At 53.8% G+C, this 26,944-nt stretch overlaps 1 protein-coding gene across 9 annotated transcripts in view; it reads left to right on the forward strand.

Moving 5' to 3' along the window:
* Positions 1-25: 25 nt before the first annotated feature.
* The window catches only part of RANBP3 (RAN binding protein 3), a 54,437-nt gene continuing 27,518 nt past the window's right edge, over positions 26-26,944 (forward strand). For 4 of the 9 annotated variants that reach the window (XM_061190646.1, XM_061190647.1, XM_061190648.1 and 1 more), the window contains exons 1-3: positions 26-254; positions 18,843-18,898; positions 24,205-24,393. In XM_061190646.1, coding sequence (XP_061046629.1) covers positions 233-254; positions 18,843-18,898; positions 24,205-24,393 — 267 coding nt within the window. In that variant the 5' untranslated portion in view covers positions 26-232. Of the gene's footprint in view, positions 255-18,842; positions 18,899-24,204; positions 24,394-24,965; positions 25,059-26,944 lie in introns of those variants that run through there. The other 5 variants (XM_061190650.1, XM_061190651.1, XM_061190652.1 and 2 more) reach the window with 3 other exon arrangements.

A 26,944-nucleotide genomic window follows, 5' to 3' on the forward strand; every position in this document is an offset into this window, starting at 1 on the left:
GGTCGGCGGGAAAAGGAGGCGGGGGAGGTTAATGCGCAGGCGCGTGCTCCGAGCTTGGCCCGGCTCGGACCCAGATCCCGAGAGCTTCTCCGCGCCGGGCTCCGCGCGCAGCCGCTAACTGCCCGCTTTGCTCGGAGTCGACTTGGCAAGTGCGCACGCGCGGGAGTTTCTGGCAGAAGGCAGACGAGCCCGGGCCGGCGCGGGGCCTTGTGGGAGGGCTTAAGGAAGTAAAATGGCGGACCTGGCGAACGAAGGTAGGGGAGGCGCCGTCGGGGGCCAGCCAGCGGCCAGGGAACGGGCGGCGGGAGGCCCGGGGGCCACAGGCCCGAGGGCTGAGCACCCCGGGGTGCGGGGGGCCTGTCTGCTCCGGGAGAGCGGCCCAGCGGGCCCCGCAGCCGTCCCCCATTGCGTCCCCTTAGGCCGGGCTCACCGGCCCGGCCCATCACTCCCGGTAGCCCCGGCCCTGCCACCGTCCGGCCAGACGGCTCTGGAGACGGCGGGGGCCGCGGCCCTGAGGCCCTTCCGCCTCGCAGGCCAGGCCGGGGGCCGAAGGGGGCGGGAGGCGCGGCCTCAACGCCTCGGCTTCGGATGTAAATGGATCTCCGGGCCTGGTCGCGGGCCCAGCGCGCCACGCTCCCTCCCCGCCCCCTCGTTCTCGGGGACCCCGGCTTTTCCCCTTCCCCGGCCTGGCTGCCGAGCCGGCCCACCCCTGGTCCTGTGGGCTTCTCATCCTCCGCGGGCCTGCCCCACGCCGAGGATGGAGAACGTCCGGTTTGTTTGCACCCCCACCCCCAATTCAGCCCCCCAGTTCCCGCCAGTTCCCCCGGATCCTTCCTGGCGACCCGAGAGTCGCGCCTCGTCTCCGCTCATTTAGGTCCAGCCGCAGGATGTGAGCCACTGAAAGCCCTGGCGGCTTTTTGGCCCTTTTTTTTGGTTGCACTTCCAGAGAGAGACAGAGACTGTGCGATCCCCTCCTCTGCGGAGCGCTGACATCCCGGCTGAGCGATTTTGACAAGGTTATAGTTCCGAATGGCCCAGGGAAAGCACCCCATCAGCCGCTGTTTGATGAAATCAACCGTGGCGTTGAGATCGCTAGTAGCTTCAAGACGTTCGGAGGCCTATTTTTAGCTCCCTCCGTGTCTAGGTGCACAACTACAGGCAAGCGATCTACCTGCCTGGCCCTGATTTCCCCCCATACCTTGCTCTCTGCTGGCCTGAGGTTTGTACTGAGCTGCACGAATGCACGAATGACAATAATAAGTGCTCACCCTGGTGGAGCATTTGGAGTGCTACCATGTACTGTTCAAAGTCTTGGGCGCGTGTGATCTGGAGTAACCCTCACTCCTCATAAAAGCTCCCGGAGGAAGGTACCGTCAGCTCCTGTTCTCCATGAGGAAGCTGAGTTAGAGTGGTTAAGTTACTTGTCCAAGGCAGGTCACACAGCTAGTAAGGAGCAGGGATGTGGATCAAGGTGGTCTGACTTCAGAACACCCCCTGCCGCCATGTATGTCACATGTCTGATAAGACAAAGGAGCCAGTGGAGGGTTGAGGCATTCCATTCACAAGATCCATTTACAGGCAAAACGGGGACTGGATAAATGGGAGTCAGTATGACACACTTTGTATATTTGTGTACTGGGCTCATTCATTTTCTTGAATTCAAGACTCCTGTGCGGCGTCGCGTTCGACATCTGCATTTGGATGTCCAATAGCCACATCATACAAAACCCCTATCTTTCTCCCCCAAACCCGCCCACCTCACCGTCCTTCTCCCTTTGTAGTAAATGGCAAGTCCATTCTTTGAATGGCTCAGGCCAAACACCTTGACGTCGCCCTTGACTCCTCTTTCTCTCCCGTGCCACAGCACATTTTGTCAATTCTACCTTAAAAATCTTGCCAGGGGGTGACCACTTCTCACCACCACCGCTGCCTGGGCCTCCCTTCCACCTTCAGCCTGCTGACAGTTTCCCAACCCCAAAGGCAGATGGTCCCCGAGACCTCCCTGTCCTCCTCTCCCGCCACTCTCTCCCCGACGGGCCCTGCTTTATCCACTCTGGCTGTCTCCGCGTCCCTTGCGTGGTCCACATCCTCTCTCCTATATGCCTTTGGACCTGCTGGTTCCTCTGCCTGAGTCAGCCTTCCTGCACATGTCCCCACGGCTTGCTCCTGCCCCTCCTTTAGGTTTTTACTCACATGTTACCTTATCGTTGAGAACTTCTCTGGCCACCTATTTCAAATCGTATCCGCGTTCCCTATCCCCTCTGCCCCGCTTCGTGTTGCCCCACGGCACTTATCACCAACCTGCGTGCTAGGTCTACTTGTTTGCTTCTAGAACGTAAGCTCCATGAGGGCGAGGATTTCTGTCTGCCACTGATGGATCCCCCACCCCAATTAGGATAGTGCCTGACGCAGAGTAGGTATCCAAGAAATGTTTGTTGAATGAATGAGTGAATTCATCAGTCAGGACCTTCGTGGTGAGGTATACCTTTGAGCACAAAGGGAAAATTATGGATTCCTGTTTTGCAGGGACACCATTTCTAGCATATGCACCGACACATGAGCTGTCGATTGTAAATTGCACGGTTGAACAGGTAAGGGTAAGATAGAGAAAACGGACTGTTTTGTAGTACTTAAAGTTTTTGCCTGGTAAATGCCACACTCACCTAGTACTTTGCCTCTGACACTAGTTCTGGCCTAGCTGTCTCCAAAAAAATCAAATCTTAGTGGTCTTTTATGCCTCTCATATCTCTGCCACCCTTTAATTGGTTGTCATGTGTTTCTCCACTCCATTTCGGGTTTGGGCTTGTGCAGCCTGCTAGGATCTTTAATTTCTTACCCACTATGTGAACTAGGACTTCCTTGCCTACGCATTTTGAAGCTTTAGGGACTGCCCCATACGTGTGCTTTCCCACTTGTTGTTTAATCTCAAACGCCCTCTCGGCTTCTGCCTTTGCAGACTGGGATCCTAAGCATATCCATCGTCACACCTGGGCATCTATAGAGACAGAAAACAGCACGGGTGATCCCGATGTGCAGCTAGGGTTGAGAAGCACTGGCTTGAGTAGTACAGGTTAGGAGTGCTGTGCTTGTGTAGAAAGAAACAGTTCCAGTTGTGTATCCAGTACAGCATCTTGTTGGCCCTCCTTGCCATGGTGATCTCCGTTGTGACAGCAACTCCCACGGCCCTTTGTTGGTAGTCCTGTAGTCCGTGACTGTTAAGGTCCAACTGGAATGTTTCTCTCCTAGGAGTGTGTGGGTGTTGTACACTTGTGTCCTGGGATATTCTCTTCTGCTTGGCATTTCGCTACTGATACATCCCAAAGTCGTTAATCATCCTGTCTCTGGAGTTATTCTGCCTTGTAGACCGGCATCGGGACTTGAAGGCAGCGTTTGGTCCCTGGTGAAGGTAAAGAGACTGAGAAGAGGGTGAGCAAAGCGTATTTGAGCTATAGGAGATCTTGGATTCTAGATCCCAGCCTTAAAAGATACCATGTGCATATGATGCCTTGCCAGCCTGCGGACATGCAGGGTGGAAACCCAAGAGACCATATAAAGCAGGGTTCTCGACTTTGGCCCTATCGACATTTTGGAGCAGATGTTTCTCTGTTGAGGGGCTGTCCTCTGCTCTGTAGGATGTTGAGCATCATAGCAGCATCCCTGACTACACGTAAGATCCCAGTAGCACACACCCTCCCCTGCACCCCTACCCCAGGGGTCGTGACAACCAAAAATGTCTTCAGACATTGTGTAGTGTCCCAGGGCAGGAGGTGGGGAGAATCACCCTCAGTTGAGACCCTCCATATAAAGTGATGGTGGGGCACAGGCTTTGCATTAGAACCGGGTTTGTGTTTTGACTCTGCCTTGTACCCTCTGAGTGACTTTGGCCAAATTCTTAACTCCTTTGAGCCTCAGTTTTCTCACCCACAAAATGAGGATAACGATGATCATATCTATCCCATGGCTGCTGTGACCCTTGGCTGAATTAACGCATATAAATTCTTTAGCGCCTATCTCAGCCCGTTGATAGACAGTAAATAGTAGCTATTTTTACTGTGGTGGACTTATGTTACAGACATATTTAGCTGAAGTGCTCAAAGCGAAGCAAGAGAGGGCAAGAAGTGAGTCTGAACAGTGCAGGTGAATCCACCCCCACTGAATCCACCCCCTGGGATGAGCCCAGGATGAGAGGCAGCCAGAACTGGGCCGTCCGTTCTCTTAGGTTCTGTCTTGACTTTGATTGAGTGATCATCTAGGCAGGGGCTCTCAGCCTCGGCACTCTAGGCATTTGGGGCCAGATAATTCTCTGTTGTGGGGCTGTGCTGGGCATTGTAGGATGTTGATCAGCTTCCCTGGTCTCGACCTGCTAGATGCCAGTAGCACCCTCCCCCCTCCCCCAGTCATGTCAGCCAGAAGTGCCCAGGCATTGCTCAGTGTCCCCTGGTGGGGGGAGCCCCCCCGCAGTTGCCCCCCATTGAGAACCCCTGGTCTGGCCTGACCAAGTATCAGTCCAGAGATTTTCAAGGGTGGTTTGGCTTTCATCACTTCTCACCTTACTTTTTGATTTAAAACCTAGCCCCAGAGAGGATGAGATGCAGCTGAGTTTTTATTGATGAACGAGAACTCAAAACAGTTGGAATCCTCAGTTCACTTGATTCTCACCACTCCATTCCCCTGCCCTAAACTTAATTCTTAGGAGAAGTGAGACACAATTTTTCAAAGTTTTCATGAAGTTATGATAAACATTAACCCTGGGGTTTGTCCTGAGGTCAACTCTCGCATGCCTCTCACACCCGGGGCGGATGGGGCCTGGCGGTAGCTGAGGGTGCCATGCTAAAGTCTTTATGTACTTGGAAGAAAATTTAAGTTTTGACAGGGATCCTTTGTATAGACAGAAAAGCTTGCAGTTCTGCAAGTTTAAAACTTCTCCACCACGTCTCCAGCCTGCCTCCCAGTTAACTGGAAAATGGACTCACCCCAGCAGTCCCGTTACCTGCGGGCATCATCGGGTATTAGGGCCGGTCGGGATCTGCTGTGTGCTTGTACGCTGAAGGAGCTGGAGAGAGAGGAGGCGACAGGAAGTTGGTACGGTCAGAGCCAGGGAGCTTAGAATGGCCTTGGGAGCGGGGACGGTGTTTGGGGCCGGCCAAGGGGGCATTTTAGGTACCAGTCGAATTCCTGCCTAGTAAGTGAGTTCAGGCCCGGAGAATAGGCTGGGGTAGAGTGGGAAATGGGGGCCATTTGGGGAGCAATGGGATGCATTTGGGGGACTTGAAAAGGGCCTTTCTCATGTAATGGAAACTACCTGGGAAAAGCAGCTGGTATTGACCTGGCCGAGCCTTGGTAGCTCTCCATGGTACTTTGAAACCATCAGGAGGCAGATGGGTTTGCTTCGTTGTCTATTCAGGATCTGGTGGTAGTACTGGCAGCAAGCAGCAGGGGTTCTCTGTTTTGTTAGAAGGGGGTTTGTTTTTGCCACCTTCGTGCAGTAACCTTCCTGTGGTCCCACGGAGCTGTGTTCTGTGTGGCTGTGCACTGCTTGGTAGAAAACTATACAGCACAGGGTCTCAGAGTAAAGTCCCTATACTCCACTTCATCCTTGGTTGTCTTGGCACTTGGTGCTATTGCGTAGCACTTGCTATGAATCTTAACCCTGACCGCACTTCACGCTTATTTAAGGAGGTTGTGGAGGAGAATTAAAACTGATGCTTTGGCTGCACCGTTGGAGATTGTTGCAGGAGGTCCGCAGTGTCTAGGACCCCACAGATGTTTTACGACGTGGAGCCAGAGTCAAAAACCACAGGCAGAAGTTGTAACCTTGCTTTGGGGGCAAGCAGACATATATAATTTGACTCATTTAGGTTTGTCTTTGTTTGCTTTTAATTAGGAGCCAGTACTTAAGAATTCCGAGATTTCAGGGAAAAGAATAATCCAGGTTTCTGATTGCTCTTGAAAAACAGCAACCAGCCTCAGCCTGCGTTCCTGCACAGTAATGACTTGCCAGGACTGAGGAACAGCTGCCACCTTGAGATAGACTGTGCCTTCCTGGACACCGCGGTCTCCGCTGACTTGCTTGGGACCTGGCCCGCTTCCCCCTTTTCCAGTGCCTGCCTGACCTTGGCTGGTATTTGGGTTTCAGCCCTGTCGTAGCACCTCTTAGACAGGTGCTTGGCCTGAGTGGGGCCTGTAGGGAGATCCATGTGGGTTTCTCCCCTGTCTCAAGCCTCAAAGGAATTTTAGACTGGAACTGACTGGCAGGCTCCGGTTGATAGCTTGTGGCACAGTCGGAAGTGCCCTTGGTATGTGTCTTGCCTCTGCCACTTACTTGCCCAGGAGCTTGGGCAAATTGTTTGACCTCAGTTCCTGCACCTGTAGAATGGGAACGATGCTAATCAAGTCTGAGGATTGTTGTGTGAAAGGAACATATGGCAGGGGATTGGCCCACTGGTGGGTGCAGATCCATGTCAGTTACTACTGGCTGTTAGTCTTCTGATTGGATGCGTAGGTAGAGAGAAAGCTCCGTTTGGTTTATAGCCGAGTTTCATTGAGACATTCCAGTGGGATCTGTCCTGTGTATTGTGGGATGTTTGGCAATGTCTCTAACCTCTACCCAAATGTCTCTAGACGTTGTCAGATGTCCCCTCGGGGGCAAAATCGCCCCTGTTTGAGTACCCCTGTGTTAGGGGAGTCTGTTGACCCTCCCCCCGCCAAGAGACTGTGCGACATAGTCATCTGATCTACTAAAGTCCTAGGATGCTGCACACATTTAAATACACAAATGGAGCCAGGAGGGAGAGAGGAGGTAATTCACGGATGCTGGGGCGTCACCCTGGTTTGTGCCGTCTGACCCACTGAGAATTTACTTTGGTGTATAATGTGAGTTAGGGATCTGACTCAGTCTTTTTCTCAACCTCAGCACAGTTGATATTTGGGGTTGGATCATTCTTTGTGGTTGGGGGACCATCCTGTGCACAGTAGGAGGCTGCTCAGCATCCCTGATCTCCATCCACTAGATGCCACTAGTAACTCCTCCCCATTGTGATGACCAAAAATGTTTTCAGACATTGCCCAGTGTCTGGGGGGTGGAGTGGGGGGGCAAAATAAAACTGTCCAAGAGTAAACTGTTTTCCAACTAGAGCTTAGGGCTCACCCTCCCAACCTTTTTTTTTCCATTATGGCCTTTTGGCAGCCGTAGGCATCATGGATTTCATGTCCCTGTTAAGGGGGGACAGTGTTTTCCGTGACCTTCAGCACTGTTCCAAGTTCAAGGGGAGGACCTTCCGAGATGCTCTGCATCTGGGCCATTCCCTTTCACGGGGGCTGAAGCCCAAGGCCGTGTCTGTAAGAGGAGTCGGCCTGTCCCAATGTGCCCACCTCCAGCCACTGAGTCTAGGAGCCCAGCTCATCCTTTCCAGTGGATCATTTTGACTCACTGGGCACTTGTTCTCCTGAAACCTGACAGAGATGACAGTGGTTTCTCCATGCATGTGTCTAGGAGGTAAGCTTTGCTTTTGCAGTACATTTTAAATGCCGTTGCTAAATTAAACTCCCCCAGGCTTGCCACACAGAATTTCGAGAATTCATCGGCCCAGATTTAACGCCCGTGTTGCATCTGTAACAGCAGAGCGGGAGTGGGGAAAACAGTTCTGGAGAGTTTGGCTTCTCAGGTGGCAAGAGTGAGAAAACAGGCTACCGTTTGCTCAGAGGAGAAAGGATGTTTTGCAACATTGATGTGGCCGCCGGGGATCTGAGAGTCCAGGGCCTGGGTTACTCATCATCAGTGCCACTTGGAGGGGGCCGCCTGCTTGTGGAGTCTTGTCAGAAGAATGGGGGTTGTGTTTGCTGACCACGTCGGCCACTGAGTGAGCGAGACGTGCTTCCACAGCTCAGGCACCAGCAGGCTCTGTCTCCAGAATAGTTAGGCTCCAGCCGCCTCGCCCAGTCTGCAAGGCCACAAGACTTGCCCGAGCCTCCCTGTCACTGCCGCTTCTCACCTGGACAGCACCTGAGGGCTCCTCGCTGGCCCCCTGGCAACTCCTCCTGCCTCCCTGAGATCTGTTCTCCTCACCACTCCCAGGGTGATCTTCCCCGATATCATATTACAAAACTTCCTAACGCACAGAAATAGAAAGGATTTGTGAGGACCACTGCCAGGGTGGTCTTTCAGGAAAATGAACCTGCTCATATCACACCCCTGCTTGGACTCCTCACCATGCACCCCCTCCCCAAACTCACCTCCTACCCTCCCCTAAGGAAACACTTGGGTCACGTTGGCCTCCAGGATCTTCCCGTCCTTAGGATGTTCGTTCTTGGGGCTCCCTCTGCCCGGCATACTCTGCCTTCACTTGGTCGCTCCTTCACACCCAAGGTTCAGATGGCGCCTGGGCGAGGCCTTCCCCCCACCGTGGCCCCCTTCTGCCCACCGCCCTGCTCTAGCGGCCGTCCAGCGCCTGCCTCCAGGGTTTCCTCATTATCCCCGCACGCCTCCGGCTGCTTGTTTTTCTCTCCTCTTCCCACTAGGTGGCTGCGGCCTTGTCCACCTTTCCTCCTGTCTCCAGTGCCTGGTGCCTCGCACCTGGCTCATCGTGGGTTCTCAGGAAGTCGTGTTGCTGTGAGCAGGGCTTGGCTAGTGGGCCTGCCATCGGCTCTCACCTCAGTGATTCCCTCGGCCTCAGAAGGGCTCAAGGGATTATGAGAGACTGTTTGTGGCGAGGTGTCCCCGTGTCCAGGCAGCTCTTGGAAGGGCCCAGACCGGGAGGTGTTTATCATCGTTGGGGGCCTGGCGACTGGAGACAGTCCTGGAGTCCAAGACCTCTGCTCTGAGACGGCGTCAGTGTATCTGCAGTCTCTGTGTGGAATTCTAGTAACGATAGTAACGCCAGCGTGGAATTCGGACTGCATACCAGCCACGTCCCAAGCACTTGATATGCATCATTTCCTTCAGTCCTTCCGAACGGACTCGGGTGTAGGTACCATCCCTGTTGACAGACACAGGCAGTGTGTGGGGAAAGCACGTGAGCTTGCCCGGGGTCCCAGCCGCAGGTGGCTGAGGCCCATCCGAACACACACAGAAACCAGCGCCTGCGTTCCCAAACTTCTTCAGTTGGTCTGCAGCCTCAGCAGATTTTCTGGAGTCTTTAGCTCTCCTTCCTGTGAGGGGATTTCCGCTGTCTTCACTGGAACTTTCCCCTGAATCTTCGGCGGGCCGCTTGTATTGATACTTCACCTCAGCTGTGCTTGTGTCGCGCCATCTAGTGGCAGAATAGAAAAGTGCTGTCAAAGCTGGCTCCCCGATTTCTCAGTAGTTTTAGGTGAGGTTGCTGACTTTGTTTGATTTATTAATAGGTTTATGGGGGTTTTCCTGGATTTAAGGCACAGAGATATCCAAAGTGCAGGGTCTGCCCCAGCAGCTTGTAGTCTGAGTGGATGGGGCAGGGGTGGAGGGATCGGAGGGGGCTGCAGGGCCAGTACTTCTAGAAGTAAAGAAGGTGGATGTGGCTTGGCCTGAGAGGGGTCGAGGGGGACGTGAAGCACCCAGCTTGGAAGTCAGGCTTAGGGTTCTGGTCCCACCTCTGCTGTTTACCAGCTTTGTGACTTGGGCAGGGCACGTGTCTCTCCGAGGCCTCTCAGTCTTGTTTCGTGATTTGCAAATCAGAGACGATAAATAATTTCTATGCCATAGGGCTGTGATGACATTGAATGAGACGGGGTATGTAAAGCGCCTGCCCCCAGGTCTAGTTAGGGACATTCAGCAAATCCGAGTGGCTTATTACCCCCGCTGTTGTCAGAAGTGTAGGGTCATGTTAGAGCCCTGAAGAGTGGCTCGGGTTTCAGTAGGTGAAGGTAATTTTGTGATGAAGAGCATCCCAGAAAGAAGGGCATAAGATGAAAGATACACCATCATCTCCCAAAACTGTGCCCCCCTATGATCTTCCATGAGACCAGTTGAGAGCTGCCTGAGGAAAAATATATTCAAGTACCAAAAAAAGAATGAAGGGACCCACTGCCCACTAGCTGAGCCTGTGGTACACTGAGATCAGAGAGGTATTGCCTAGCAACAGCATGATTGAGATCGGTTCTACTCTCCACCAAAGAATTAGTTGGCGAACAGAGTTGACACATCGGTGACAAATTCACCTTTATGTTGCTGCACAGGACTGTTTATAATAATTCCTGAGAAAAGAAATGACTCGAAGGGTTGAGATAGTAAGTGTCGCAGGATTAAAGCAGTTGCCACGTATTAACAGACTGTTGTTTTTGTTGGCAAGATGCTTTCCATATTTTTTGCACAGATAAGATTAAGACACATCAGCGCAGGATTAAAGCTCATTTTGCACAACTATCTTGCTGACATTTTGGACAAGAATTCTAAGTGGCTTTCCAGATGGGGGTTATTTCCTGGCAGGTGTTTGATCCATCATTTAGGAGGGGAATAAACAGAACAGGCCAAGATATTCCAGATTCCCTTCTCTGTGTGTTTTCCTGGGTCTACATATTTTCTTCTGTTTAGTTTAGCAGACATCCTCAGAGACAGAGGCCGGAGGCAGCCACAGGGGCGTGCCAGAGCTTGTCGAGGGGCAGGCCTGCCCGTGGCTTCTGTGTACTTGCCTCCCTGCACAGTGTGAAGAAGGAAAGCCTGCATGCAGGGCTGAAAACACACAGAGAATGTGTGTGTTTTCAGCTTCAGTTGTGAATGTGTTACATAGAGCCTCCCACGGTTACACGTTTGACAGCTGCAGAGGCATAGCGGGCCTCACCGTTGAGCGTGGGTCTCCATTCTCTCCTCGAGGAGCCTGAGGGTCTGCCCTTGGTGTAACTGCACGATCATCTGAAGCAGATGGTCGCAAGACTTGCTGGAAGCCTCGGGCCCACCCCACAGTCCATCGCTCACCCTCTAGTTTCATTTGTACTCTTCCAGAGATGTTTGTCTAGAATGTTCACTGACAGCTGCTTTATTCCTGATGTCACTTCTCAAAAGAAGAGTCTCAGTTTCTTAGCTTCGAGGCCCACCTGAGCGGGAAAGATGGGAGGAAGCAAAATGGGGCAGTGACTTCTCCCTTTTGCCCTTGCGGTGCATGGGTAGTAGCGCGGGGGTCAGGGACCAGAGTCAGGCCCGCCTGGGTTGGAGACCCAGCCCCACCTTGGACAAGTCGCTCGCCCTCTCTGAGTCTCCGTTCCTGTTCTGTAAACTAAGGACCTACCTCCTAAGGTGGTTGTGAAGTTTCAGGACAGTGGTGCGGATAAAGCGCTGAGCACCTAGGTGCCTGGCCCGTAAGTACTTTCCGATCAGTGACTGCTGGCCTGTGTGAGAGACCATCCCAGGGGTCCGGGAAACCCCATCTGGGAATGTCCTCGCTGTGACGACGTGGCAGAGGCTGGAGAAGTCTAAAGATGGGATCCCAAGACCTCTGTCGCCCTGGAGGGTGGGGACACACACCCTTCTACCCCGGGGCCACCTCTGGGGTCCAGGCCAGCTCCTCTCTCCCCTTCCCTTGCTTGCAGTAGGGACTTGGCCTCCTTTCCTCACATCCGGGCAGCTGCCATCACCTACGCTGTCCCTAGGAGTTCCTCCTCCTTAGACTGGCTGCAGGGCAGTACCCCCTCTGTCCCCTTCCTTGCTGGTCTGAAATAGACACAGGAGGCATTTTGTTTTAAGGGTTTTGCCACCAGTCAATCTCTGGGCAGAAAAGACACAGATGAAACCCTGAGCCCTGTACCCTGGCCTGCTTGTAGTGGTGGTATCAGGAAGCCCACTGTTTTAATTCTGACAAGCGTGGGACTTCTTAAAACTCTCCTCCTCCTTTGAACCCTCCTTACCCACTATTTGAGGAGGCAGTTTACAGGCCCTCTCCCTGACAAAGACATTGTACACAGATTACAGCGATGCCTTCAGGGTGGGGCTTTTAGAACTTCCCACGCACGCACCCAAGCCATCCGAGGACTTTCCCTTGTCCCAGGGCCCCTGGTCAGTCGTTTCTGCTTTAGTAGAAGGGCCTGCCTCCTTGGCGACCCCTTTGTTACCCAGAGACCTCCACTCCCTGCAGGGAGAATGGTCTGTGGCCCTTTGGGTCAGGAGGCAGCCTGCACCTTAGGGACCCCCGACTTCTTTGGAGCCATCTTTGGTTCCTTTGCTCAAGATAGGAACTGCCTGAGTGTGATTGGTGCTGACCTGCCAGCAGCTTCTACGCTGGGCCATGCAGGTGTGAGGGATTGCACTCCGCTGCTCTCGCCCTGGGCTGGGGTGTTTCCCATCTGTCTTTAAGGGAGTCCAGTGGTGCCACCCTGACCTTCCTCCAGTTCCTCCAGTGCTGCCTCCTTCCTCCCCGCTCCTGGTCACCTGGCTGAATGCTGCTCCTTCTGCCTAAGTGGCATTTCCTTCAAGAAGCCCTCCCTGACCTGCTCCTTCTCTGCAGCCTCACCGGCTTGGGTGCCCCAGCTCCGCGCTCTGAGTGCCTTCTGTGCTTCGCCTGTGTTGTAACGTTCAACTAAGTCTGATGTCAGCTCCTGGCAGGCCGGGGACATGTCTCTCCATGTCACCACCACACCTTAGAAGCCAGCATGGTGCCTGGTGCACAGTGGGCTCTCAGATGTGTGGAATCGCTGGAAGTTGTAGTTGCCAAGTGACTGTCATGATTGACTCTATGAGCGTAGCGAGAGGTGCAGCTGGAGGAGTGGTTCCCGGCTCAGTTGGGTGGGCAGAGCACCCTGACAGTCACAGCCACGTCAGCAGTGCCTCTGGGAGCAGGGAGGGGTCCCAGACATCTTGCAGAGGGATGGCACAGGAGCAGAGATCTGCGACTTTCCACACCTGGGCTTACCTGTCTTGTGCTTACCACCAGGACTGCAAAGACCAGGTCCAGAACCCAGTCCTGGTCCTTGGGGATCACAGCTGAGCTGCCCCAAGGTTTACATCCAAAGCAAACAGTTGGGTGGAGGGTGGCAGGGGACAGGAGGGAGAGCCCGAGCTGTGGGCCGGGATGTCACCAGGGGGGTGTCACCAGGGGCTACTCCTTTCAGCCTGTCCAGGTCCGTCCCCGGCCTCCCTGCCACCACCCACCGCCCCCAGGGGGATCGGGGAAGCAGGGGCTTTCCCTTGCTGGGAGCTGGGGTCACGGTTGGGCTCAGGCAGGGAGCCATCTGGGGCACAGGAGCTGAGGAGGGGCGTGTGGAGGAGAATGGGGGAGGGGTTCAGACCAAGAGCAGCCACCTTGGACTTGGCATCGGCACCTTGGGAAGCTGAGGTGAGGCCGACTCACCCAGCGTGTCCCAGACGGTAGTGCCTGCGCCACCCAGAGCAGGGCTGTTCTTTGAGGTGACTTGAGGGTTCCGAATCCCACCCCACTTCACGCAGCAGTGTTGGCCGCATTCACCCACAGTTCTCAGGCCTCGTCACGGGTGTTCCTGGAAAGGGGTTGCCTGGTCAGATAACTTTGGGGAACATATGGTGAAACGGGTTTCTTTACTGTTGGTTTTCTTAACCCTTCTTATGTTGATGAGTCTATTCAATGCTCCAGGTGGGCTGTTTTTTTACAGACTAATTTGATCAAGGAGTATTTATTTATTTGGCTGTGTCGGGTCTTATTTGTGGCATGCGGACTGTTTGCTGCGGTGCGCGGGCTTCTCCCTACTTGATGCGCGGGCTTAGTTGCTCCACGGCTTGTGGGATCTTAGCTCCCCGACCAGGGATCGAACCCACGTCCCCTGCATTGGAAGGCAGATTCTTAACCACTGGACCACCAGGGAAGTCCCAGGGAGCACTTCACAGAGCCAAAAAACAAAGAAAAAAACACCTGGCGGACAGAATCTGGATCAAAGAATGTGTATTTGGTTAACGTTTTAATATTTTAGGTCTTTGCGGTGGCCTAGGTCTCTCTACAAATCTCTGGTGGTGGTTTTCCCTTCACTTGTGAAAGAAAAGCTGGACTGGGGCTTCAGGCAGGTCCAAGGAGCCTCGTTGCTTCTGTCCCCTGTTCGTTCCCCAAACTTGGGTTTCAGTTGGCTGAATGACGCTGCTTTTTCGGGGACAACCAGAAGCAGTGGTGATGTGGGACAGTTAAAGACAGTCTGCCTGGAAGGGGGCACACGTGTGTTGCCGCCGTGGAGTCGGGACTAGCTTGCAGTTTACGGACTTTGGGCCCTAAAGCGGATGAGCAGCAATGAAACACGCGTGGCTCTGATGCTTTGTGTCTTTGGTAGAGAACTGACCGAAGTTCTGTCCCCCAAACCTGCCCTCCGCAGGGGTCCCTGTGGCCCGCGAGGTGGGCTGCCAGGGCCCAGGCCTCCCTGGCCCCAGCCCGTGTGGCCCACGGCGTTCCGCTTGCTCTCTAACAGCTTGTTGAGCACGTGTTATGTGTGAGACTGCGTTTGGCTCTGAAGATACAGAGGCGAACACAACAGAGGCCACACTATTACGGAGCTTAAGGTCCAGGAGAGGATACTGCCAGGGGAGCAAATAAGCAAATAGCATACATGCGCGCACACACACACACCCGGCCAAGTAAACAGACACACCCCCTCCCTTTTCATCAGACGTTTTACCCTGAAGTTTTCTGCCCCCAGCTTCCCGTTCCGCATTTTCCGCATTTTTCCCGTGATGCCTTGCACAGAACAAGGGCTTCATAAATATTTATGTGATCACATAGCAGCTGGTGCTACCCATGTGAAGAAGTACAGAAGGGGTTTAGTTCAAACATTTACTGGATGGTTCTTACACTGCACACACCAGGTGACAGGCTGCGTGCAGAGCTGTTTCAGATGCTGTGTCTGTGATCTCTCAGCCTCCCTGACAGGTAGCCTTGGTGTAACCCATGCAGGATGTAAGCCAGAGCAGGCTTCAGGAGCCCAGTTCAAACTGGGAGCATCCTGGAGGAGGTGGTGTCTCTACCTGAATGTGTGTCGGCCACGGAAGAGAAGGTGAGAATGTCTTCGAGGCAGAGGGACTAAGCCAGGCAGAAGTCCAGAAGCGACAGAAGCGTGGGACATGCTGGGGGCTCTTCAGTGCCACAGTCATGGTCGGTGCGGGGTGGCCTTTTTGAACGGCCTTCGACCCTAGTCTGGGAGGACGTTGCCGAGTTGAAAGTGTGAGTTTCACACCAGTGGTTCTGGCTACTCTGTGGGGGCTGCACTTCAGGGGGTGAGGGTAGAGGCGGAGAAAGAAGGGAGGTCTGAACTACAGCAGTGGAGGTGATGAGGGTGGGTCTGCTTTCCAAGCTCAGAGCCCCACGCCCCCCTCTCGCTGGCCTCTGCCCGCAGCCGTGCGACATGCCCTGTTGCCGTGCAGGAGGGTTCCTCCAGCAGATGGGATCTCTCCCAGCTTGCGCCCGGACCCTTCCGTGTGGTCCAGGAGGCGCTGGGCAGGACCTTCGCACCACAGGCAGCCTCCTGCTGAAACTAATTCTGTTCCCGTCCTGCCCCGGGAACCCACAGGCAGCCCCTCCTGTGTGCCTGCACATCAGCCATCACAGTTCCAACCAGGATGCTCTTCCTCTACCATTCAGATGCTTTCTCTCCGTTCCAGTCCTTCCTTACAGCCTGGCAGTCATTTTCTCAGTGCCCTTGCCTTCCTTACTCATCCCTCCATCAAATATTTGTTGAATCCCTGCAGGGTGCCGATTACTGTTCTCAGACCGTAGGACACAAGGGGAACGAGGCAGAGGCTCCGATCTCATGGAGTTGATCCCTTACTAGGGGAGACAGACCATAATAAACCCACACACACGGTACATCAGGTGGTGATGCCTGCTAGGAAGAGAAAGAGAGCATCTTGGCTTCACTGTGAGGCCAGTCCCAGGTTTCTTCTACAGGGTATGGTGTGTGTTTAATTAAGTCTACAGCGGCTAGGCCTCTTCTCCCAGAGAGGCCGGAGGCTCTTAGAGACAAGGGACAGACAGAAGTCAAGCTCAGGCCAGCTTAAGCAAAAATCAGCATTTGCTGGCCTCACTGAAGAGTCAGGGTGGGGGTGGGGTTAGCTTCGGGCCTGCTGACCCAGGGCTTCCAGCCGTGTCTCCAGGGTTCAGTTTCCTCCAACATCCCCAGCTCTGCTTCCTGCTGGATTGGCTCTGCTCCAGGGCCCCTTGTGGTGACACCCGGCTGCTGGCAGCCCCAGCAGAGAAAGAGCACCCCTTCCCCAGTAGCTCCAGTGGAAGTCCTGGACCCGAGTCTCATTCGCTGGCAGCGGCCTGGCCTTATTCATGTGCCGCCGTGTCCCCTGGGGCCAGGGCACGCAGTATTCTCCTCCTCGGGCCCGGAGCCAGGCTGGGCTCCATCTAAACCACGGTGAGGAAGGTGGGGGGGCCCTAGGCTGACCAAAATCACAGATCCTTCCTGCACACCCCCGAGCCTTGTGGCTGGCCGGCAGTCGGAGGCAGAAGTGAGGCCGGGGTCTGGACCCACAGCCCCGGGTGCCAGGCTTATGGGGTAAAGGGCAGCGCCAGAAGGTGTCTGGGCTTGCCCGTGGTAGACATGGTGTGGAGAAGCTGCTGCTGTCCCCGGAGTCCCTCCAGCTTTCCTTTGCTGTCGTTTACTGCCCAGCAGTAAGCACGTGCATGCGTTCGTTCGACCCCCTGGGTTTGCGGAGCAGTAGCTGCGCATCTGTGCTGGGGAGACGGCTGTCCTGGGAAGCGTGCAAGGCCCTTCCACGCCGCCACCCTCCTCCCTTGTGGCAGTGTGGTCTCCTAGGTGTCATTCACCCCAGTGATCGCGTGGGCTGTGCCGGGGAGACGGCTGTCCTGGGAAGCGTGCAAGGCCCTTCCACGCCGCCACCCTCCTCCCTTGTGGCAGTGTGGTCTCCTAGGTGTCATTCACCCCAGTGATCGCGTGGGCTGTGCCGGGGAGACGGCTGTCCTGGGAAGCGTGCAAGGCCCTTCCACGCCTCCACCCGCCTCCCTTGTGGCAGTGTGGTCTCCTAGGTGTCATTCACCCCAGTGATCGCGTGGGCTGTGCTGGGGAGACGGCTGTCCTGGGAAGCGTGCAAGGCCCTTCCACGCCGCCACCCTCCTCCCTTGTGGCAGTGTGGTCTCCTAGAAGTCATTCACCCCAGTGATCGTGTGGGCTGTGCTGGGCAGACGGCTGTCGTGGGAAGCGTGCAAGGCCCTTCCACGCCTCCACCCTCCTCCCTTGTGGCAGTGTGGTCTCCTAGATGTCATTCACCCCAGTGATTGCGTGGGCTGTGCCTGGGGAGGACTGTCGTGGTGAATCGGACCCAAGTGCCACAAGGCTTCAGTAAGCACAGCGGAGGGAATGGTCACCGTCGGTGGGCTGTGGCCCCAAAGTGAAGATTGGCATCTGTCCTACTCCTCTGTGGGGGTGGGGAGTGGGACAGTGTCCATTTGCCCATCTCGGTCTTGTCCTTTTGCTCCCCATACCATGCCCCCCCGTCCCCCATCTTCTTTACCGTGGGTGATCGCCTTCGCCCCCTTCCCCAAACTCTGTTCTCTCTGTGCTTCCTCCACTCCTTTTACAACCGTCCCAAACCCTTAGCGTCGCCACCATCCGCCCCTCGGGCTCCCTGTCACCGTCACACCTGCCCCTCTCCCTTCACTCTTCTCCTTGAGGCTTCAGCACAGCTGCCTCTTCTCGGGAGCGTTTCCCCGATGCTCCAGACCAGACCCTCCGACCACGTCCCACACAAGCGCTCTCATGGCCCGCAAACTGTGTCCCCTCCCGCGTAGTGGTCCTGCCGGGTTAAAGCTGTGTTAGTGCGGGTTCCTGGTTCACCTCGGCTCCGCACAACTGAGGGAAGGGGAAGGGTTGCGCGAGTGCTCCCCAAATTCATGACCCCCGGCTTCCCATCCACGCCGCTCTCCAGGCCTTGAATGCTGAGGGAGGCCCTGGGCACGCCCGCAGGGCTCATGAGCGCACCCAGAGCCACGCGCCCCGGCCCCAGGCAGTGAGGCAGGAGCCTCCGGGCCCCGCCACGGGTTAAGGCAGCCCTCGTCCAGAACCCGCTGGCCAGCGGCAGGGCCTTTCTGAGCGGCCGCCCACTCCGGGGCAAGTGGCCGAGAGCCATGGACTCAGCTGCCTGAGAACGACCGGCGGCATCTCCCTGGTCCAGTGACAACATCCCAAAGGGTTTCTTCCTTCAACAGCAGCTGTGCAAGATGGCCTTTCAGACTTCTCACAACTCCACACTTTTTTTTTTTAACGGGCGCTCACTTAGAGAACCAGGTGGAATGCAGGTCTGACTTGAGCGGAGTAAGCTCTCCAAAGAGCATGTGTCCCGTGGGCAGAGGTTGCAAATGGGTCACCCCTGGCCCCAGCTGGCCTGCAGATGTGGAAAAATTAAAAACCTAGGGATTTCCCTGGCGGGCCAGTGGTCAGAAATCGGCAATTTCATTGCCGGGGCCCGGGTTCAATTCCTAGTCAGGGAACTAAGATCCTGCAAGCCACATGGCGCGACCAAAAAAAAAAAAAAATTAAAAAACTAAACTAGTCTCCAGCCTTTGAAATTGGGGACCTGCCGTCTCTGCGCCTCGTTCCTGCAGCACCACAGTTGGTGGCGCTGAGTAGCAGCCGCCCGGGCACTCTGCAGCCTGCCACCCTCCACACCGCGCTCCCTCCATCAGTGGCATGACCTGTTCTGAGTGAGTCTTGAAACCTTTTTATTGGTGTGCACATGCACACAGAAAAGTGCACGTATCCTACCACTGTGTCGAGTTTTTACACACCGAACACACTTCCCCGCATCCATGTGAAGAAACTGTTTGCTAAGCTATTTGATGATCTTTCGAGTTACTAGTTTTATACCAGGTTTGTTTTTTGTTTTTAACTTATTACAAACGAATGTAGCTTTGTTTACTGTACGAATGTAGTGTTGGGGGGAAAAACACCAATTTTTCTTTTTGCAGAAAAGCCTGCCATTGCTCCGCCCGTCTTTGTGTTTCAGAAGGATAAAGGACAAAAGGTAAGGGGCCGGTATGTTCTCCCTTCACGTGGTTACTCTGCCTTGTTTTCTCCCCAAGCTCTCTCTCCCCAGGTCGCATGGCCCAGGATCCTTCTGGCACGGAGAAAAGGCCCGGTGGCTTTAGGTTACCATGGCACGAGGTTAAGATGGGGTGTGTATGGACAGGGCTCAGAGACCCTGCTTTAAAAAAACAGTGGAAGAAAGCTTCCTTGTAATTCCTAATGATTTGCTTTAGAAGTACTGCTGTGCATTAGGAAATCTGGTAGGAGGGAGAGAAAGGGGGCCGGGGACGGGGGGAGGGAGGAGAGGAGAGGGAGCAGTGCTGGTTAAGGGGAAAATAGGACCTTTAAAGATTTTAGCGGGATTTTTTTTGGCTCCAACCAACTTGGCATAAATGCATTTCGAACAGTTAGTAGTCAGCTTGCATTATATATTCACCACCCATCTTTGTTAGGTTGCTTCCCCCTTCTTGGGCTTTAAATGTCTTGTTTTCCCTGATGTTGGAAGGAACTCGCCTAATTTATCGTGATGAGCTAGCAGCCCGGTGCCTTCCCACAAAGTCGCGTGTGGTTGCTTATCTTGGAGTCATTGGGGTTGTCTCCCTCCCTGAACGGATCAGCCTGGAAGGTCCGGGTTGTGTCCAGAGATAGTTGATGTTCTGTGGTGATGCCTCCCAAGTTTGTATGAGGACTCCCCCTATTTGTCCAAAAAATGGATGGTCCCTGCCCTCATGCCTGGGGACAGCAGGTGTGATGTCATAACCACGGCAAGATTTCAGGGTGACCAATGTGTGCTGCGTTGATGCAGGTGTTCTGAAATCCGTGTGCGTCTTGTTGATGAGGACAGCATTTGAGGGGCTTCTCGGCTCAGGGCTCGTGACCCACAGACCAGGTGCTCGGGTGGATGTCCGGTCCCCCCACAGGGTCGCCGGCTTTGAGTTTGGGGGCTGCTGGCCTGGCGATTTGGGACTCCTGGCAGCCCGGCTGCTGCTTGTGAACCCTGCCCCTTGGCCTGAAAAGAGAGCAGCCCCGGCGTTCAAGGGCTGTGCCGGGGAAGGCGCGAGTGCGTGGAGGGGGCGGGAAGGAGAAGCGGCTGCCCTGAGACCCCTACCCGTACCCCCGCGCAGGGTGTCTTCTGTGTCAGCTGGGGCTCATCTGCTAGGCTTGTTCTCAAATTAATCTTTCCCGTTGTTAATTCTTATGCCGAAGAATCACAAAACAAGGAAATGTTCTTCCCTTTTGGTTTCAGTTTTCCAAGTGGTATTTTCAAGATACATCAACCTCTGCCGTCCCCTCTCCCTTGGGCCCTGACCAGTGCATACATGTGTTTTTATCATTTGTCCTTTGGAAGTTCAGTCACCGTGAAGGGGCTGATGTGCTTCTGGCTTTTAGAGGTGGACTGTGTTTGGTTTCTGCTTCAGATGTAAAAGTCACTTCTGTTAGGTTTTCCGTAAAATCGGGATTTTCTAGAATTTTGAGTTTTATTATGATTTTCTTTTGAACCACTTTTAGTTTGAAACAGGGGTCAGCCAACTAAGGGCTGCCGCCACTGCTGTTTTTGTCAGTAAAGATTTATTGTCGCTTGGCCCCGCCTGGCCCGTGCAGTCCACAGCAGAGTGAAGGGGTTTGGACTGAGACCAGGTAGCCTGCAAAGTCGAACATATTTAGTATCTGGCTCTTTACAGAAAAAGTTTGCCGACCCAGATTTGAAACAAGTAATTGGAATGAATAACTCTTAAAACCTGAAGACTTTCTGACAGCCAGCAGGGTGAAACGCTAAAACATAATGTTTATTTGACTGAATTTAAAATGCTTTTAAAATGACTAACTCTTATTTCAGTACTGTTTTCACGGTTGAGGTGGTTCTGTTGCTTCGTAATTCAAAGGCTGACTTAACACGTGTCACCTTCAGAAGGTTGATGCCAATTACGTAAACGGGGTGAGGTTGAACCCGAAGAGTCTCTAGGGAGGTGCTCATCACCAACGTGCGCATCAAAATATTGACTCAGTGCCAGCTCTAAATGGGCTTCTAGAAATAACTGACCTCCAGCTCTTCAGAGTTCTCCTGCTGTCACACTTGTGTGACAAGATCATCGGAAGGGCACAGAAAACCTCTGCGTCTAACGGCAGAGGCCGGAGGAGCCTGCATGTCCGTCGGGGCCGCCCTCTGAGCTGCCAGGTGGGCGGCTGCCCAGTGGACACGGAGCCCTCCTCCTTTCTCTGCTGCTATGACAGCTCGGGCATCGGGCGGGAAGGAAGCGGAGAGGCTTGGACAGCCGGCTCCCCGGCCCAGGGGAAGCGACGGGAAGGTAGGTAGGTCTGCAAGGAGTGGCCACGACACTTCTCACAAAATGACACCTTGAGACCCTCCCAGCTGCCCCCTCTTGCCGCGATTTCAGCCCTCCCTCCTCACGCCACAGTAGCAAGAGTTGGGAAGATCTGTTCAGGTTGCTGTTGTTTTTTTCTGAGGGAGCTTTTATTTTCCCTTTTTCAACTTTCTGTTTTTGAAAATTTTTTCAAATCCTCAGAAAAGTTAAAAGAATGGTACTGTGGACCCTTGGGTATCCTTCACCTGGCTTCACCGTTAACATTTTTATCATAAACGCCAGAAAGCTCGACTATAAGTTGCACCCACCTGACGGTTTTCCCCTAAATACTTCAGCAGGCGTCTCCTAGGAATTCTTCTCCATGGCCCCAGTGCCATGGGCACGCCTGAGAAAATGATCATTAATTCAGAAATACCCTCTAATATATGAGTCCACGTTGAAATTGTCCTAATTGTCACCTAGGTCTCCCATACAGCTATTTTTTGAGCCACTTTTTGATCCACAAAGATCAAGAAGTCCCATTGTCAACTGTGGGAGCATTACCTTCTTTCAGTGAATGATCTCTAAACCACCAGTGCCCCAGTGGGATGCACTCCAAGAGCCCACGGCCCCCTTCAAAGGCCCAGCTGTTATTACTGAATCACGATCAAGATGAAAGATTTGAAATCAAAAAGAAAAAAATTAGGCTGCCAGCCCAGGCGTTTTGGTGTTGGTTTGGTGACAAAGACACACAGGATTTTCCGTCAGGCCCATAGACAGTCGGAGTTGCGTTCGCAGCAAACCACAGATTGGTGGTGGTGGCCTGCCGGTGGCGTCCCTTGGTCTCAAGACGAGTCGTCAGATCCTCCCACTGTTCCGTGTTACAGCATCGGGCAGCAGCGGAACTCCAGTCCTGACGCCCGAAACGCAAACCTGGAGCCAGACTGACAGCACAGGAACTGTCTCTACTGCTTTCCTGTTCTTGAGCTTCCTCAAGATGGCGCTCTTCACAAAATGCTTGCGTTTCCATGCATTTGTGTTTTAGGGGCAAAAATGAAACCTTTTCTTAACTGCCTTGAATGGAGACAGACAGTTTTTTTCTCTTTAACGTGAAGAGAATTTGAATCTCCTTCCGTAGTTTGTTTCACTGTTTGTGACGACTGAACGTTTCTTTCATTTACTTTATTTTCCAAATATTTGCTAATCTGAAGGCAGAAGATTTTGGGGTTGCACTGGCAGGATAATGTCCATTCAGCAAAAAGGCAGAAAGCAGGGTGTCACCGACAACACTGGAAGCTTACTGTGTGTATAACAAGCGTACCCTGTATGCGTGGTTTTTTGTCAGCCACGTATATTTTAGGATGATGTCAAAGCCTGCCAAAATCTCGATGTCCGATTTTAACAAACATGTTGAAAAACTACAGGCTCTATCTTGGTGCCTTAGAGCTTACTCAGACCCAAGGAGAAAATGCTGGAATGGCATTTGTATTTCTTTTTGGTCCTCCGACGTAGGCTTCATCTCTAGTCTACCATGCCACGAGGGCATTTCAACATTTATATTCGAAAAGCAGGGATTTAAAAAAAAATCCAAGTGGTTTTGAACAGAGATAGGCAATTTCCCATAGAGCTCTGGGTTTCATTTTCTCTCTTAAGTGGTGTTCAGTCTCTAGCCATAAAGTAGCAGCAGACTGGTGTGTGGGACCAACCTCAGTGCCTTGGACAGGTTTGAGGAACGGCCTGGGAAGGAGGGCCTTTATGTCTGTGGCTCTTCCCTGCATAGGAAGAGTCGATTTGGGTGGCTTTTTTAGATGTATGGATGAGTTGTGTTGCTTTTGCTTTTTCCTAAGAATGTTTGAAATTTCTCTTAAAATCCTCTGTGTAGTTCCTTTCATCTAGCAGGCTCACACATTTAAAAATAGTCCCAAGTCCTGTCTAAAGAGGTTTCAGTCACTTCACAGTCAGGAAGAACACAGCCGTGTCTGCAGGGAGACAGGGTGGCCCCGTGGTCATTTAGTTCACAAAGCGAGAGAAACGTGTGGTGGACGATGCCAGGCGGGAGGCTTGGGGACCGGAGCCCATGTATTTATTCCAGGACACCAGCTTTGTAACGCAATTCTCAAGAAGAGTCTTGGCCACAGAGCCCTCGGCCCATGGAAGCCCCTTCAGAATCCCAAGAACCACCTCAAAGGATGCCGGGGGAGGGTCTGTGCTTTTGACGACGAAGACTTTGGGGACCGGCTTCCCCTTACCCTGGCTGTTTTCTAGATAAGCCCTGGCCCGGGATGTTCCGGGGGAGCCTGGGAGAATTCTAGGCCGAGGGGCTCCCTCCTTCAGCCGGAGCCCCACCCACCTGTCCGCTGATACAAAACCGGCTCTCTGTGTGTCTGCCAGCTCGCGGGGTCGCCCCACACCTGCGCTCGCCGAGCAAGAAAGCGTTCCCTTCCTCTCGGGTTTAAGCGGCAGAGATGGGAAGGTGCTGGTGGGGCCGCAGCCAGTGGAGAAGCCCTGGCCCCGCCGCCCTGGCTCTCCCAGTGGCCAGACAGGGTGCTGGCGCCCACCTACCCTCACGAGTATGTTTGAGTGGATGGGTTATTAAGCCCTGGGGACAGTTTGACACAATGGCCCCTGTTCCCCTCTGCTAGAGGCACCGCCCCCGTCTTGGTCACGGGGGTGTGTTTCCTCACTCGCTGCCATCGGCAGAAGGTCTCTGTGCCACAGGGGCCACCTTGCAGTTTTCAAAAGGAGGGTCCAACTTCTTGCACACCTCAGAGCTCCCTGCCAGGTCCGACAGCAGCAGGTCCACGTTCACTGGCCTTCCGTCAGTGTGGAGGGCTGGCTCTGCGGAGCAGAACGCGGTAGCACGTGCCGGCTCTCTTGGCCCGACCTCCCGGGCAGGAGCTGCTGAAGGTCGAGCATCTCCAGACCTTCCCCTGCCCCCCTCCCCTGCCCCGTGTTGCTGGCTTTATTTACATTGAAGGAAAATTGTCTTTTTTGCTCCCAGTCCTCTGCAGAGCAAAAAGACTTGTCGGATTCGGGAGAGGAGCCTCGGGGGGAGGCTGAGGCCCCCCACCATGGCACGGGTCACCCCGAGTCAGCTGGTGAGCATGCCCTAGAGCTTCCTGCCCCCGCTAGCGCTTCAGCCAGCGCTCCTGAAGCCCAGCTTCTTCCTTTTCCACGAGAACTGGCAGGGGTAAGTCCACCTCCACCCAGCATCCCACGGCCCGGGGCTCCCAACCCAGACCGGCCCCTTTCCCTCCGGACCCCTCAGATCCACACCCCAGGTTGTCAGCAGCTGATGATAACTGAAAAGATGACAAAGGCTCTCTTTAGCTCCCTTTAATTCCTGCTGCCAGAAAGTCAGGAAAGAGCAAGTCCCCTTTCACATTGAGACTTTTCTAGTTGGGGGAACATTTACCCATAGCCAGAAGCTAGTCCTGGTTCCTGAAAGAGGCGAGGGGTCAAAAGAGGAATTGAGTAGTGGGGTAGAACCTTCCACATCAAATTTGGCCCCTTCTCCCTCCTTCCATTTTTCCTTCTCCTCTCCCTCAATTTGGGCATTCAAGTTCAGTATCTTAGAAACACGAAAGGCTCCGGCTTCCTTGACCTGTAGGAAAAGGTATCTACCGCAGATTGCTTTGCAAGACCGGTTGTGTTTGGACTGTGGTTGGGCTGTGAACTGCTTGTCTTCAATCAAAGCAGGAAGAAGAAGAGACACTTCCTTTGAATCCGGAGGGAATCCCTTGAGCCCTTTATCTTTGTATTCAGAAGGCTTTTGAAGATTATAGGTGGAGAAGATTGTGAGCTCTCCAGAACAAGAAATGTCTTGAGTTTTTGGAGTTTGATAAATTGGGAAAGGTAAACATTAGCCTACATTCAGGATCGAAACCCTCGTCCTCTCGGTCCCTAGTGACAGAGCCCCCCGTTCTCATGACAGGGAAAAATGACTCTCAAGAAAACAGAGGATCCCGCTCTGCCACACTGAACCCTGGGCAGCCTTGCAGGGGGTCACAATCCCAGGCCTTACCCCAGACCTTTAGCGGTTCCCTGTGTCCCATCACCAGTCTCCTGTGTCCTTAAGGAAGCCGCTAAAATTCAGTTAGAGCCACCAAACCCTGGGATACGCAGGAAGAAGTGATACTCAGCCAAGGTGAGGTTGGAGCCAAACTTTAACATTCTGGAGGAATCGGTGTGGTGGGAAAAGAAGAAACAGGCTTTCCCTGTGTGGGGCGGGGCATGGGGGAGTCCTGCGTGGCATAGAAGTGGGCTTGGGGTAAGGAAGCCCACGAGAGGTTCCGGCCCAAGGTGCTTACACCAGAGAGTTCTGGGAGAGCAGTCCTCACACGAGGGCTGACAGCAGGAATTCAGAGGCTTTTCAACTTTTGGGGTTGGAGGCAGAGCAGCTGCTGCAACCTTCTACCAAATTGGGCGTTATGAGTTTCATGCCTTTGGCCTTTGCAGGTACATGTTTTCAGTTCCCTGAGAACAGGTGGTCTTTGTGTGGATCTGCCCAGGAGACTGGGCCCTTCTGCTGCTGCCTGGGTTGAAAAGCACAGTTTACAGAGAATCTCCCGCTGGAGAGGTTGAGGGTTTTCAGTGGAGGGTGGCAAACAGTAGAGGCTGTGTCACGGCAGCTGCCCTTCCAGAAGCGAGGCCCTTTCGGGCCCCTTACTTCTAATGACCACTTGGTGAGACGGGACCTGTGCAGGAAGTACCCTGGGGCCCTCGCCTTCTGTCTGTGGCCAGTCCGGACGGTGATTCCTGAGGCCTGACTGGTGGAACTCGGCTCCTCAGTTCTTTTGGACTGTAGGTCAGAGACTCTAATTCCGAGACATTCAAGCAGTGCCCCGACTGGCAAATGCAAGGTCAAGCGCAATGGCAGGGAGCCTGGGAATGGTTGTTACGTCACGTGGGAGAGAGTCAGGGCTGGGGGAAGCAGCTTCTGAATGTCCCAGCGTCGCAGCCAAGGCCGTGCCCATGACATACACTCGCGTAACTGTGGGGATCCCAGTTCTGTCAGAAGTCCCAGCAGCGCAACCATCACATCATCTGTGACAGCTCTGAGCTAACCAGGGCTTTCTCTGCTGATTAGGCATCAAGGCAAAGTAACCTTTGTTTTTTAGGTCAATTAGGGCATAGACCAAGGCAGATGGAACCTGAGCCCAGCTTCTTCCCGGGCTGAGATGTTTCTTTGGCTAACTCGGACTAGTTGCTTTTGCATCAGAGCAGATTTGGAGCTTGCTCTGTACCACACTGGAGTTCAGGAAACGCCCACATGTTACCCGACAGGTCTCATCCCTCACGTTTAGTCTGTTCTTTATTCCACGATCCCTTGGGCGAGTGTAAAGCTGCGAGTTCTTTATAATAAATAGTGGCTCGCTGAATTGTTGCCTATAAAGGGCCCTTATCGTCTTTCAGTCTCATCAGAACTCTGGCCATTGAAGACTCAGTACCAGGAAAAAGTCTCAATATATCAGACTTCCTGGCTCTCACAAGGCAGCTTGAAGGAGACCAAACCACATCCAGATTAAGTTGTCCATTTGATCCGGAGAGAGCGAGCGTTCCCAATGCTCACTTGGAGGCTGGCTGAAGTCTACCAGGCTGAAGCTCTGCACCAAGGCACTGCCGAGCCTGAAATATGTTTATGAGACCCACCAGGAAGCTTAGAAAGAGTCTGGACCCAGCCCCTCATCCTCTGGCATCTGCACGGGGTTTGACCCTCGTTCCGCCCCGCCCCTGCCCAG

Source organism: Eubalaena glacialis, chromosome 4 (assembly GCF_028564815.1).
Source record: "Eubalaena glacialis isolate mEubGla1 chromosome 4, mEubGla1.1.hap2.+ XY, whole genome shotgun sequence".
NCBI classification, from domain to species: Eukaryota; Metazoa; Chordata; class Mammalia; order Artiodactyla; family Balaenidae; genus Eubalaena; species Eubalaena glacialis.